General features: G+C 44.0%; 1 protein-coding gene across 7 annotated transcripts in view; it reads left to right on the top strand.

Moving 5' to 3' along the window:
• Positions 1–13,338, top strand: part of GLYR1 (glyoxylate reductase 1 homolog) — a 44,542-nt gene that overhangs the window by 5,349 nt on the left and 25,855 nt on the right. For 5 of the 7 annotated variants that reach the window (XR_010337345.1, XR_010337346.1, XM_012448240.2 and 2 more), the window contains exons 4-5: positions 9,549–9,687; positions 10,242–10,484. Coding sequence is in view for 5 of the 7 variants with exons in the window: in XM_012448240.2 (XP_012303663.2) it covers positions 9,549–9,687; positions 10,242–10,484 (382 nt within the window). In the remaining 2 variants the exon portion in view is untranslated. The remainder of the gene's footprint in view (positions 1–9,548; positions 9,688–10,241; positions 10,485–13,338) is intronic. The other 2 variants (XM_021673513.2, XM_012448243.3) reach the window with 1 other exon arrangement.

Below are 13,338 nucleotides of genomic sequence, written 5' to 3'. Positions count from 1 at the left end.
AGGAAAATAGATCTGCTGGGAGAGAACAAGTAGGAAGCAGGTGGCTTTAAGTATGGAAAACAGAGAGAGAGAGAAAGAGAGCCAGTTTGAAAAGAAAGGAATATGAGAGTTGCAAAGTATGGAAAACTGAGAGAAAGACAGACTCCCCCTATGAGAGAGTGAGGGGAGTGTGTGTGTGTGTGTGTGTGTGTGTGTGTGTGTGTAAAGAAAGGAATATGAGAGTTACAAATTCGTAAAGGATGTCAGCCAGGTATGCTCTTTTTACCAAAAAGGCTTTGAGTTCAAAACCATGCCTTATTCCACCTTTATGTGAAACTGTACTGTGCCTCCCCAGGAATAGTATATGTACTTCAGATCACGTTTCCAAAGTGATCTGTTAGAACTGGCCAAGATGCAGAAAAGGGAACTGAGACAAAAAAGCAGGACTCCAGAATGTGGAGAAGCAAAGACTGAAGGAAGCACAGGATCAGGATGTAAGGAACAGTGTATGACCTGGAGGAGCTTGGTGACAGGCACTGTGAGTGGATTGTCATGCGACTATGTTTAGGACCTGCGTGAGGAGCACTGGATGAAATGGGCATTTAAGAGGTGGTGTGGACAGGTATTACAAGGGGATTTTTTAGGGATGAGAACTAATTTGTGAAGACAAAGCCATAAGTGTTTCCTGGAGAAGGTGGACTGCGCCTCACCTTTGACATTTAACGTCAGGGATGGGGCATGTGGTCCCGGCACATCCTGGGTGGGGGCACCATTGATTACTGACTCTGGCCCAGGTGGATAGGGTCTGAGCCAGTGGAATGTCCTGTGTTCCCGAGGAATACAGGATTTGGTCAGAGATGTTCAGTTTCAAAACTGGCATACTACTTAGGGAAAAGATATGTGTAGTTACAGTTTTTTATTTGCAAGGTCTTTTATTAAAAACAACAGCTCCTATGACAAGATAATCGATGATTCCAGTCTTTTAGAAACCTGATTTTTCTCTCTCCCTTTCTCTGCCACAAGACCTAACAAATTGTGTTGACATCCCACTGTTAGGAGAGGGCCACACCTTCCTAATCGTGTGTCCCAGTGAGAGAAGGACTTAATAATATGTTTTCAGCTCACTGAGCCAGATGGCTAAGGCAAAACTGCCCATGGAATTTTTGTATTTTCATGGAAACACAAAGAGGATATAACTTCGACATAAACCTGCCAGCTCCACCTGGTGACCACAACCAAAGATTAGGTGTCAAGTGCAGGAGGGTCCGTCTTGGACAGGTCTGATTAGTGGTGACCACCCATCAGAGAAGAGACAGAGCTAATGGTTTAAAAGTTTCACTGAGGCCAGGTGCGATGGCTCACACTTGTAATGCCAACACTTCAAGAGGCAGAGGCAGAAGCATCACTGGAGCCTAAGAGTTCAAGGCCAGCATGGGCAACGCGGCAAGACCCATCTCTCCAAAAAAAATTTAAATAGCTGGGTGTAGTAGCGTGCACCTGTGGCCTCAGCTACTTGGGAGACTGAAGCAGAAGGATTACTTGAGCCTGGGAGGTCAAGGCTACACTGAACTATGATTGAGCCACTGCATTCCAGCCTGGGTGACAGAGCAGGACCCTGTCTTTACAAAAACAAAAAGTAGGCTGAGCATGGTCGCTCACACCTGTAATTCCAGCGCTTTGGGAGACCGAGGCAAGTAGATCACGAGGTCAGAAGTTCAAGACAAGTCTGGCCAACATAATGAAACCCCATCTCTACTAAAAATGCAAAAGATTAGCCGGGTGTGGTGATGTGTGCCTGTAATCCGAGCTACTTAGGAGGCTGAGGCAGGAGAATCACATGAACCCAGTAGGTGGAGGTTACAGTGAGCTGAGATTGCACCTTTGCATTCCAGTCTTGGCGACAGAACCACACTCCATCTCAATAAAAAAAATAAAAAGTTTCATCGGTGGCTGTGGATAGTGGAGCAGAGGGAGTGTTCATTTGAATTACAGGTGTTTGGAAGCCACCAGAAACCAACCAATTCAGCAGATTGTAGACAAACAGTGGAGAGGCTGCAAGTGGCTACCTGCGGTTTTCCATAGCAGTCCTCGTGGCAGTCCTGTCAGGAAGTACGTAGGGTCATTTTTCTGGTTCTTATTTTTTTTTTTTTTTTTTTTTTTTTTTTTTTAGAGAAAGAGAGAGAGAGAATAGGAAGGAGAAAAAAAGAAGAGAAAGAGAGAGAGAGAATGGGGAGGAGGGAGAAGGAAAAGAAAGAGGGAGAGAGAATGGGAGTATTGCTTTCTTGCCCAGGCTAGAATGCAATTTAGTAATGGGTATTGAAAACCTCTTTTATACTGATAATTATACTTAATGATGTAATCAGGAAGGAGTAAGGGAAGAAGATAACAAACAAACAGCCAACCAATATTTAATTTAAACCTATGAAATGCTATGCGATTACTGAGGAGTGATTTACTTCCAATTATATAGTCACCTTTGGAATAGGTGTGAGGTGGTAATGTATGTTTTGTGTATTTGAAGTGGAGAGTACTATAAATATTTATTAAGTTTACTTGTTCCGGGTCTGAGTTCAAGTTCTGAATATCCTTGTTAATTTTCTATCTCGTTGATCTATAGAATCGTTAGCTCTTCTTGTTGCATTGATCCTTTTGCCATTATGTAATGTCATTCCTCGCCTCTTTTGATCTTTGTTGCTTTAAAGTCTACTTTATCAGAGGTGAGAATTGCATCTGCTGCTTTTTGTTTATTAGTTTATTTTTACTCTCTGTTCAATTGGTAAATCTTCCTCCTTCTCTCTGAGTCTTTGTGTATTGTTTCATGTAAGATGGGCCCGGATGCAGCATACCGATGGGTTTTGGCTTTTTATCCAATTAAAATATATGTAAGTTTAATACCAGCATTTGATGCTAGCTGGCTGTTTTGCCCATTAGTTGATGTGAATTTTTTATTGTGTTAAAGTTCTTTGCTTTTTGATATATTTTTGGAAAGGCTGATATTGGTTGTTCCTTTATATGTATAGTGCTTCTTTCAGAAGCTCTTGTAAAGCAGGCCTGGTGGTGGTGAACTCTCTAAGTACTTGTTTGTTCGCAAAAGATTTAATTTTTCCTTCGCACATAAAGCTTAGTTTGGCTGGATAGGAAATTCTGGGTTGAAAGTTCTTTTCTTTAAGGATGTTAAATATTGGTCCCCACTCTTTTCTGGCTTGTAGGGTTTCTGCTGAGAGATCTGCTGTAAGTCTGATAGGTTTCCCTTTATGGGTAACCTGAACTTTCTCTCTAGCTGCCCTTAGTATTTTCTCCTTCATTTCAACCCTAATAAATCTGGCAATTATGTGCCTTGGGGTTGGTCTTCTTGAAGAATATCTTTGTGGTGTTCTCTGTATTACCTGGAGTTGAATATTACCCTGCCTTGCCAGGTTGGGAAAATTTTCCTGAATGATATCCTGAAGAGTATTTTCCAACTTGGATTCATTCTCTTCATCACATTCAGGTACACCTATCAAACGTAAATTAGGTCTTTTCACATAGTCCCATATTTCCTGGAGACTTTGCTCATTCCTTTTCATCCTTTTTTCTGCATTCTTGTCTTCTCGTTTCATTTCACTGAGCTGGTCCTCGACTTCTGATATCCTTCCTTCCGCTTGATCAATTCGACTGTTTAAACTTGTGCATGCTTCGCGAAGTTCTCGTGTTGTGTTTTTCAGCTCCATCAATTCACTTATATTCTTCTCTAAATTGTCCATTCTCATTAACATTTCGTTAAACCTTTTTTCAAGGTTCTTAGTTTCTTTGCATTGGGTTAGAATAAGTTCTTTTAATTCACAGAAGTTTCTTATCACCCACGTTTGGAAACCTGCTTCTGTTATTGGAATACCGGTGTAATCTATTAAGCCTTGTTCCGTTACTGATGAGGAATTGCAATCCCCTGTAGAGGGAGAGGCATTCTGATTTTGAGTATTCTCTACCTTTTTACGCTGGTTTCTTCCCTTCATTATATATTTGTCCGTCTGTCGTCTTTATAATTACCGACTTTCTAACTGGGTCTCTGACGTCCAACTTGTTGATTCCCTGCGCCGAAATCTGAGCAATCCACTGAGCCGGCCAAAACAGCGGTGTTAAGATTGATGGTGCTTTTCTGCCCGGGAATATCCGGACTCTGCACCAAGAACTGGCGTGCTAAGGCACCAGCAAAACCGCCACGCCGGCCACAAGAGTCGCCCTGGCGACCCGTGGAGCTCCTCCACTGGGAATCTCGTGGTCCGTGAGCAACTAATATTCGTCTGAAAGTGTGGCGTCCTCTCGTTCTTTGCGCTTTCACTGGGAGGTACATGCCCGAGCTGCTAATCATCAGCCATCTTGGATCTCTCTCTCCTTATTTTTTAACAGATGAGGAAACTGAGAGGCCAGGGCTACTTTTTCCATCAAGCCACATCTAAGGTAGACAGGTCTGACTAGATGTGAGGTGTATGAGTCAGGACTAAAAGTAGCTGTTCTAGAAGGATTTGTAGTTAATAATTAGAAGCACAGCAGCTTGGAATATCCCTTTTTCCTTTTACCTGGCACCCGATTTGTGTGGGTTTTTTTCTGGTGCTTTTATTTCTGAAGAACCTAAGGTTGTACCTGTAACACCTCAGTAATCTTCAGCCCATTTTGATGGATTTTTTTTAAAGGCACTCCTAGAAATTGTTTACTAAGTATTCACCAAATCCAAATGGAAAAGCAAACCCACACCTTCTGGCCCCATCTTTGTTCTCATCTTTTATTTTATTTTATTTTATTTTTGAGACGGAGTCTCGCGCTGTCACCAGGCTGGAGTGCAGTGGCGCAATCTTGGCTCACTGCAACCTTTGTCTCCAAGGTTCAAGTGATTCTCCTGCCTCAGCCTCCCGAGTAGCTGGGACTACAAGTATGCATCACCATGCCCAGCTAATTTTTATATTTTTAATAGAGACGGGGTTTCACCATGTTGACGAAAATGGTCTTGAACTCCTTACTTCGTGATCCGCTCTCCTCAGCCTCCCAAAGAGCTGGGATTATTCTCACCTTTAGACTGTGTGTGTGTGTGTGTCTGTGTGTGTTCTTTCTCCCCTATCTTCTCCTCACCCTTTCCTCTTTTCTCTTTCTCTTACCTTTAAGTCTTCAGCCCAGGTCACTATGTCTGTGCAAAGGCTGAAACACAAATGAGAGGGTTCGAGATTGGTCATAGGCTGCTATTGTTAATACACAGTTTGTACATGTATAATTTTGATTAAGTCTTGCTCTATCACCCATGCTGGAGTGCAGTGGCACTATTTTCACTCACTGTAACCTCCACCTCCTGAGTTCTAGCAGTTCCTGCCTCAGCCTCCCAAGTAGCTGGGATTACAGACATGTGCTACCATACCCGGCTAATTTTTGTGGGTTTTTTTTGCAGAGATAGGGTTTCGCCATGTTGACCAGGCTGGTCTCGAACTCCTGGCCTCAAGTAATCTACCTGCCTCAGCCTCCCAAAGTGCTGGGATTACAGGCGTGAACCGCCACACCCAACCCTACATGTATGATTTTCATTTAAGAGGAAAGCAAATCAGAAGTGTGGAAATTACTGAAAATACCAGATTTTCATTCATTTGGATTGGAGTCATCTGAGAGTGGTTTATCGGTGGTTCTGTATTTACAGATGAAGAGACTTTTTGTAGAAAGTGTGTCAGGTCACCAGGGTAAATTGGCTGTGTTACAGGTACAGTTATGCCGGCAGCCAGGCAGGAGTGACCCACCAAAGCAAACCTCAGGAAGTCATGGGGGAAACCCTCTGGGCAGTCAGAATAGCCTATGTTCTATGACAGAGTCCTTTAGTATTGATTTGGTGTTTTTTCACGATAATATGTGTTCACCATTCAGAAAAAAAAAAAAGCTGTAAACATTGTAACAGTGGCATTAATCCCCATCCCACAGCCACCTGGTTAGACCAGTTTCTGCTGGTGTGTCCCTCCAGAGATCAGTGCAGAGTCAGCCCTTTTTTCTTGTCTTTGCACGAGTGGTAGCACATAACATACATTGCTTTTCATCTTGCTCGTTTCCACATAGCCAGATATGTTATGGGACTTCCATTTCCTTCTCTGGAGTATCTTACTTGTTTTCAGGCATTTACTACCACAATGTGTCGTTCATTCCATTGCAGATCAAAGCAAAGCCTCCTACTTTAGACACAACTTGAGGAAGTTTGATTTTTCTGACTTTCTAGCCCACAGCTAATTGGGCTGAAAGATACCACTCCATCTAAGCCTTGGGAGGATGTTGGGAAAATCACAAGTTACAGCTTATATCAAGGAAAGAAACTTTAAAAACCAACAGTAGCAACAACAACAAAACAAACACTAAAGCCTTACACAGCAGAGCATTGTAGCACCTTGTAACTCACTGGTAAGCAGTACATCCTCCTGAACATCCGGGAAGGCATCCATAACCCAGTGATAGAACTATAATTTTTAGAGAAAAAATTATATTCAGATAACCAAAGTGATTTAAGTTTGGTTTGCTTACAAGAGGCAATCCACCTAGGGCTCTGGTAAGCTGGGTTTTGTTGTTGTTGTTTTTGAGATGGAGTCTTTCTCTTTTGCCCAGGCTGGAGTGCAGTGGTGCAGTCTTGGCTCACTGCAGCCTCTGCCTCCTGGGTTCTAGCAATTCTCCTGATGAGTAGCTGGGATTATGGGTGCATGCCACTGCACCCAGCTAATTTTTATATTTTTAGTAGAAATGAGGTTTCACCATATTGGCCAGGCTGATCTCAAACTCCTGACCTTAGGTGATCTGCCTGCCTAGGCCTCCCCCAAAGTGCTTGGATTACAGGTGTGAGCCACCGTGCCTGGCCAAGCTGGTCTTTATGACTGTTTTCTGATGTAACAGGATGCTTCTCCAGCAAAAGCTGATGCCTTAAATAGATGAACATTTCTTGCATTTACCCTCCTATTCATACTGGCAGTTCATTTAGCCATTTTAATGTTTTGGAGATGGTTATAAAGAAGAAAATTTCAGTATCTCAAATGCTTTAATGTGAACGGAGTTTTGACTGTACGTTTCCTTACAGCAGAAATTAGTAAACCTTTTAAAATGCTTCAACAAAAAATGGGATTGATTTCTTGGCACTTCCTTCACAGACATCCTTACCTTCCCATTCCCTCAGAATCAGGGGTTGTCTTGAGGCTGGGGAGTGGGAGGTGAGGATGGAGGTAGGAGGATGTGGGCATGGGTGGGATTAGTGAGTCTTGGAGTCTATTGTCCATCTCAAGGGGCTCCATAAAAATCATCTTGTTGGTCTTACATTGGGAACTTGTGTGGTTCTCAGCTTCTGACCACAAGCTCCTAGGAGAGAGAGACTGGTCCTGAGTGTCATGACTCTTCAAGCTTCATGCCTGATACTGGTTGTGTCATCTCAAACCCATGGGTTAGTATGATAGCTTCACTGACTTTTGGGGCTGAGTCTGACTTTGCATCTGATTGCTCTGGTCTCTCATTAGCATCCCCATAAGGAGAGAAAAGGGAGTCATTTCAGGGATATACTTGCTAGAAAATCTGGGGTCAAAATCTCATTCCACTTTTCCTCCTGGTAGATTGGACTCATAGGCACTCTCATGTTGAATTTCAAATTTTAAGATGAGTTGTCACGCCTGTAATCCCAGCACTTTGGGAGGCTGAGGTGGGCGGATCACGAGGTCTAGAGATCGAGACCATCCTGGCTAACATGGTAAAACCCGTCTCTACTGAAAAATACAAAAATGAGCTGGGTAAGGCTGAGGCAGGAGAATTGCTTGAACCAGGGAGGTGGAGATTGCAGTGAGGTGAGATTGCACCACTGCACTCTATCCTGGCGACAGAGCGAGACTCTGTGTCAAAAAAAAAAAAAAGATGAATTGGTCACTACAAAGGAATTTGCAGGTTCACGCCTGTAATCCCAGCAGTTTGGGAGGCCAGGGCGGGTGGATCACTGGAGGCCAGAAGTTCAAGACCAGCCTGGCCAACACAAAGAAACCCCGTCTCTACTAAAAATATAAAAATTAGCTGGGCATGGTGATACATGCCTATAGTCCCAACAACCCGGGAGACTGAGGCAGGAGAATTGCTTGAACCTAGAAAGTGGAGGTCACAGTGAGCCAAGATCGCAACACTGCACTCCACCTTGGCTGACAGAGCGAGACTCTGTCAAAAATAAAAATTAAAAAAAAAATAAGGAATTTGCCTAACTCCTTGCCAAACTCCTCTAGTTGGAGCTGTGCCTGGAATACCAGCTTCTGTATCCCCATTGGTCATCTTGTTGTCTCACTTAGCCATGGGTGGCATGCCTGATAGTGGTTTGCTGTCTTGACATCTGCAGGCCGATGGTCCCAGGGCTGTTTTTGCACAGACCCCATCATCACAACTACTGGCACCAGGTAGCTGGTAGAGGGTTGGTAGCATTATTTGTAAGTACAAAGGTTAACATTGTCACCAATATTCTCTACCTTTCTATAAAGAAAACAACCTTAAGCCAGTGAGATAGCCCGGTTTCTATATCCTTAACCTCATCTACTTTTTCTGAAGGTTATGCTGTGGAACCTGTGAGTATCACAAGCTAAAACATGTAAATTAACTGATAACCTTGGCAAGCCTATGAAATTATTTTGTGCTTGGATTCTATAAGCTGCATGTCATTGAGGGAAACCGTAGAAAGCCAGCTGCAGCAGATTTGTTCAGGTTTGTGTGTCTGGCCAGATACCCCAGAATTGACACCTGACTACATTCACTTTCATATGTTACACATTGATGGTTGGAATGAAAAATTAAATATCAGGGGTATGTGTTCTTCTACCTTTAATCTCAAGAATCTTGTTTCTATTTCTTCTTTTTTTTTTTTTTTGAGACATCATAAGACAGCATGGCGTCTCGTTTTTAAATGTGTCCTTTTGTAACTGCTGCCCTTATTCCAAACCATGTGGTCCATGTTTTGTGTGGTTTAGTAGCCATGGTTACCATCATTTATGAACAAATATAGGCTCAGTGGCTGTGAATATCCATAAAAGCCACAAATTTTAGAAGATGTTGCATTTCTTCAGTTCTGTAACATCCCTGACTCTCTGTTGATCAGCAGATCATAAATCTGGTTCTGATTGTTGACAGGCAGCAAGCATTTTCCTGCGGAGTAATGCTACTATCATCTGTCACGTTTCCAGATACCCTGATTCCCAGGGAACTGTGTGTAACCATTTGTGCTGCCTGGTGAGAATGGTAGAGGGTCTCCAGATTTCTTTCTGCCCTGAGCAAGTGGCAGGTGTATGTGGTTGGGCATTGAAGGCTGGTAAACAACAGTGGAGATAAACAATCTGCAACACAGGGCTTTCACTGGAGGAATTTGATGTGTGGTTGCTGCAGTGGCGGTGGTGGTTGTTTAGGCTCAACACTCTGAGATGGTTGATAGCATGTTTTGAAAAAAATGGCGAGGCCTCTTACAAAGTCCAGATAAACCAAATCAATATTTACACTGTGCTGCAGTGAGGTTGTTGATACTTTATGGCATATGCAATATGGATCCTACCCTTTCTGTGTTTGTTTTCTGCTAGTGCCTGGATCAAAGTGGAACAGCTGAAGCCATATCATGCTCATAAGGAGGAAATGATAAAAATTAACAAGGGTAAACGATTCCAGCAAGCAGTGGATGCCGTCGAAGAGTTCCTCAGGAGAGCCAAAGGGAAAGACCAGGTGAGAGACGACAATGTTCACTTTCTTCTAACGCCAGATTGCTTATTTTTGCATAGTAATTAGCAGATTAAATGTCACCCAAACCCAAACCTTTGTTCTTCTGAAATGCCACTGGAGAAAGCTACTTCAGTTCTAAAGTGGCAGCGTTTTGCTTATCAGCCTGAAACTCCCTGCGGCTAACCTTGCTGGAATAGGTTGTTGCTTTTAGGAAAGTTGCTTGAACCCAGGAGAAATAGCTCAGCATTTGAGTCTGGCACAGGCCATTTCTTCCTTTTATAGCACAGAGATTAAGAGCATAGCCTCAGAAACATATATACTACCTGGATTTAAATCCCATCTCCTTGTTTTGGGACCTAGGGAAAGTGACTTTTGATATATATATTTTTTTAATCTGCTTCTCCCAATGTCTGAGGAGAACAGCAGATTGTATTTCTAGGGTCATTGTGAGGATACTACACAGAGTGCCTGTAGCAGCGTGTGGCACCTGTAAATGGTGGTGGCGATGGCGGCAGCAGCTGTGGTGGTAGTTATCATTATTATTATTAAACTTTCAGACGTCATCCCACAATTCTGCTGATGACAAGAATCGACGTAATTCCAGTGAGGAGAGAAGTAGGCCAAACTCAGGTGATGAGAAGCGCAAACTTAGCCTGTCTGAAGGGAAGGTGAAGAAGAACATGGGAGAAGGAAAGAAGAGGGTGTCTTCAGGCTCTTCAGAGAGAGGCTCCAAATCCCCTCTGAAAAGAGCCCAAGAGCAAAGTCCCCGGAAGCGGGGTCGGCCCCCAAAGGATGAGAAGGTTTGTTTTCTCTCTGCAGCTTCCAGGATTAGTGATGTCCTTTTAGTATAAGGTAGAGTTAAGCTTTACAGTATGCTTCTGCTCACAGAGTGGGAGCAGAATTCTGTGCTCAGGAATCCTGCAGGGCAGGTGCAGTGACTCACACCTCATCCCGGCAACTTGGGAGGCTGAGGCAGGAAGAGGCATGAGCTTGGAGCTCAAGGCTGCAGTGAGCCGTTTGTACCACTGCACTCTAGCCTGGGTGATTGAGTGAGACCCCGACTCTTATTTCAAAAGAAAAGATAAAGAATCCTGCAGACCAGGTGAGAGACATGGCCTGGATGCAGGTGTGAAGTAGGAGCACTAGGCAGGAAAACACTCCACTTGAGCCGGTGTGTAAGGGCTGGTCCTGGGAAGGGCTTAGCAAGAAAGAAGGGAAGGCATTCCAGAGGTGGAGGGCACGGCCCATGTGAGGCTCAGTGCTGGTGAAGATACTCTTGAACAGGGAGAGAAGAGGGAGGAGAGCAGAAAAAAAGGAAGCTTGTCCCTGGATCATGGAGAGCCTGAAGTTCTACCTAAGGAGTGTGGTACTGAAGCGTCCTAGAGTCAATGGGGCCTGTGAAGGTGACTGAGCTGGTGGCACTGTGCTTCCCGTGTGTGCGTCAGTATTCACAGAGTGCACAGGAGAAAGGTTAAGAGCCAATTAGAAGGCTAAAGCTAGGTGTGCACTCATAAGGGGGTGATTGCATATATTGCAAGCAAAAAGGTGAGAGGTGCTTCAGAGGAAGAGTTCCTAAGATTCCGTAACTGGTTATATAGAGGATGAATGAGAAAAAGGAAAAGATTTCCAGCTTCATTCCTGGGAAAGTGATGATTACTTTCTTAAAAGTAAAGGAGTGGGCTTATAGAGATGGCTTGTGGAGAAAGAGCCCCAATTCTGTCTGAAATGTGAAGAATTTGAGGCAAGGCCTAGACAGTCTAGGAGCTGTCTTGGTGCGACCTCAGGACTAAAAATGTAGATTTGGGAGGGGAATTTGTAAAAGGGTAGTTGAGTCCAGGTGGTATGATGTAGTTTGTCTCTGTCTCAGGAAGAGAGGTATAAGAAGGAAGGGCAGAAGGCTGCTTTGCAGTGAGAATGCTGTGCTCAGGTGCAGGAAGGAGTGGGAGGAGCTAGCAAGATGAGATAAAGCAGCAAGGGTGCATCTCTTGCCTTCTTGCTGACAAGATTTGAGGCCAGTCTTAGAAGGCCACATAGAAGAATTTCAAAACGAAGGGGTCTGTGTCAGGAACACGGCAGGATTGTCAACAGCAAGATAAATGGAACAGAAGCCAGATGGCTGGCAGAAACTGTTGGGTGATGAGGCCATAATGAAGCACTAGACATTGGATCAAGGCTCAAAAATTCAGACATCAGCGAGCCCAGACAGTTAATGGAAGCGAGTGTAGCTGACTGGACCTAAGAAGCAGTGGCACGGGTGCCAGGCACCCCAGCTGACGTGCCTTGGTGCTCAGAGCAGCAGAGCTGACCATGGTCAGGGAGTCTGGGGAAGTCATGCTCCATCCACACGGTTCCAACCAGCTTCTGCCAAATTGTCTGTTTTTTTCTCAGAAGAAGTCGGAAATTATTTCTGAACTTCAAAAAGAAAAAAGAGGCTGGAAAGGCCAGGTGTGGTGGCTCACACTTGCAATCATAGCATTTTGGGAGGCTGAGGCAGGAAGATCACATGAGCCCAGGAGTTCAAGACCAGGCTGAGCAACATAGTAAGACCCTTTCCTACAAAAAAAAAAAAAAAAAAAAATTGTCCGGATGTGGTGGCTTGTGCCTGTAATCCCAGCATTTTGGGAGACTGACATGAGCAGATTGCTTGAGCTTAGGAGTTCAAGATGAGCTCTACAAAAACTAAAAAATTGCCCAGGCGTGGTAGCTCATACCTGTCATCCCAGCACTTTGGAAGGCCAAGGCAGGAGGATCCCCTAAGCCCAAGAGTTCAAGACCAGCCTGGGCAACATAGGGAGACCCCATCTCTATTTTTTTAAATTATTTAATATAAATGAATTAAAAATGAGCTGGGGTTGGTGGCATGTGCCTGTAGTCCCAGCTATTCAGGAGGCTGAAATGGGAAAATCACTTGAACCCAGGAGGTAGAAGTTACAGTGAGCCAAGATTATGCCACTGCAGTTTAGTTTGGGTGACACAGTGAGACCCTGTCTCAAAAAACAAAAAAGAAAAAAAATAGCTGGGCATAATGGTACACACCTGTAGTCCCAGCTGCTTGGGAAGCTGAGGTGGGAGGATCACTTGAGCCCAGGAGGTCAAGGCTGCAGTGACCTACAGTTGTACCAGTCTCACACTCCATCCTGGGCAGCAGTGTGAGACCCTAACTCAAAAAAAGACAGAAGCTGGAAATACAAGTTTTTATGTGAAATATCCAAATTTTAAATATGCTTAGTTCAAAAATATGTCATGGGTCCACAGGAACATCTCTGTGGGATGCCAGTGTGAGGCCTCTGTGAGAGACAGCCCTTCTCACTGTTAAATGACCTAAGGCTGAGGGAGGTAACAGGGAGGGTGGTGCTATCCCTGAATACCATGACCCCAGGGTTTGCAAAAACTATCAGCTGCAGTGCAGAGAAAACTTTATAGGGAACATGATCTAAATTGATCCACAAAAAATGTAATGTGACTTTAGAGTTTATTTCCTGGAATCCAAAAGGAATCTGGGCTGTCAGATTTTATACTATTTCCCAAATTGATATTGCCTGGTATGTGGAGCCATGCATCTCACCAGTGGCTGTGTCACCCCGGAGAGAAAACACCTTCTCCTTGGGTAAAGAGAAGTACAAAGCCGGGCTTGGTAGCTCACTCCTGTAATCC

The sequence above is a fragment of the Aotus nancymaae genome, unplaced genomic scaffold (assembly GCF_030222135.1).
Source record: "Aotus nancymaae isolate 86718 unplaced genomic scaffold, 86718_ANA_hifiasm-v0.15.2.pri h1tg000049l, whole genome shotgun sequence".
NCBI lineage: Eukaryota > Metazoa > Chordata > Mammalia > Primates > Aotidae > Aotus > Aotus nancymaae.
This window is presented reverse-complemented; position numbering and strand designations above follow the sequence as displayed.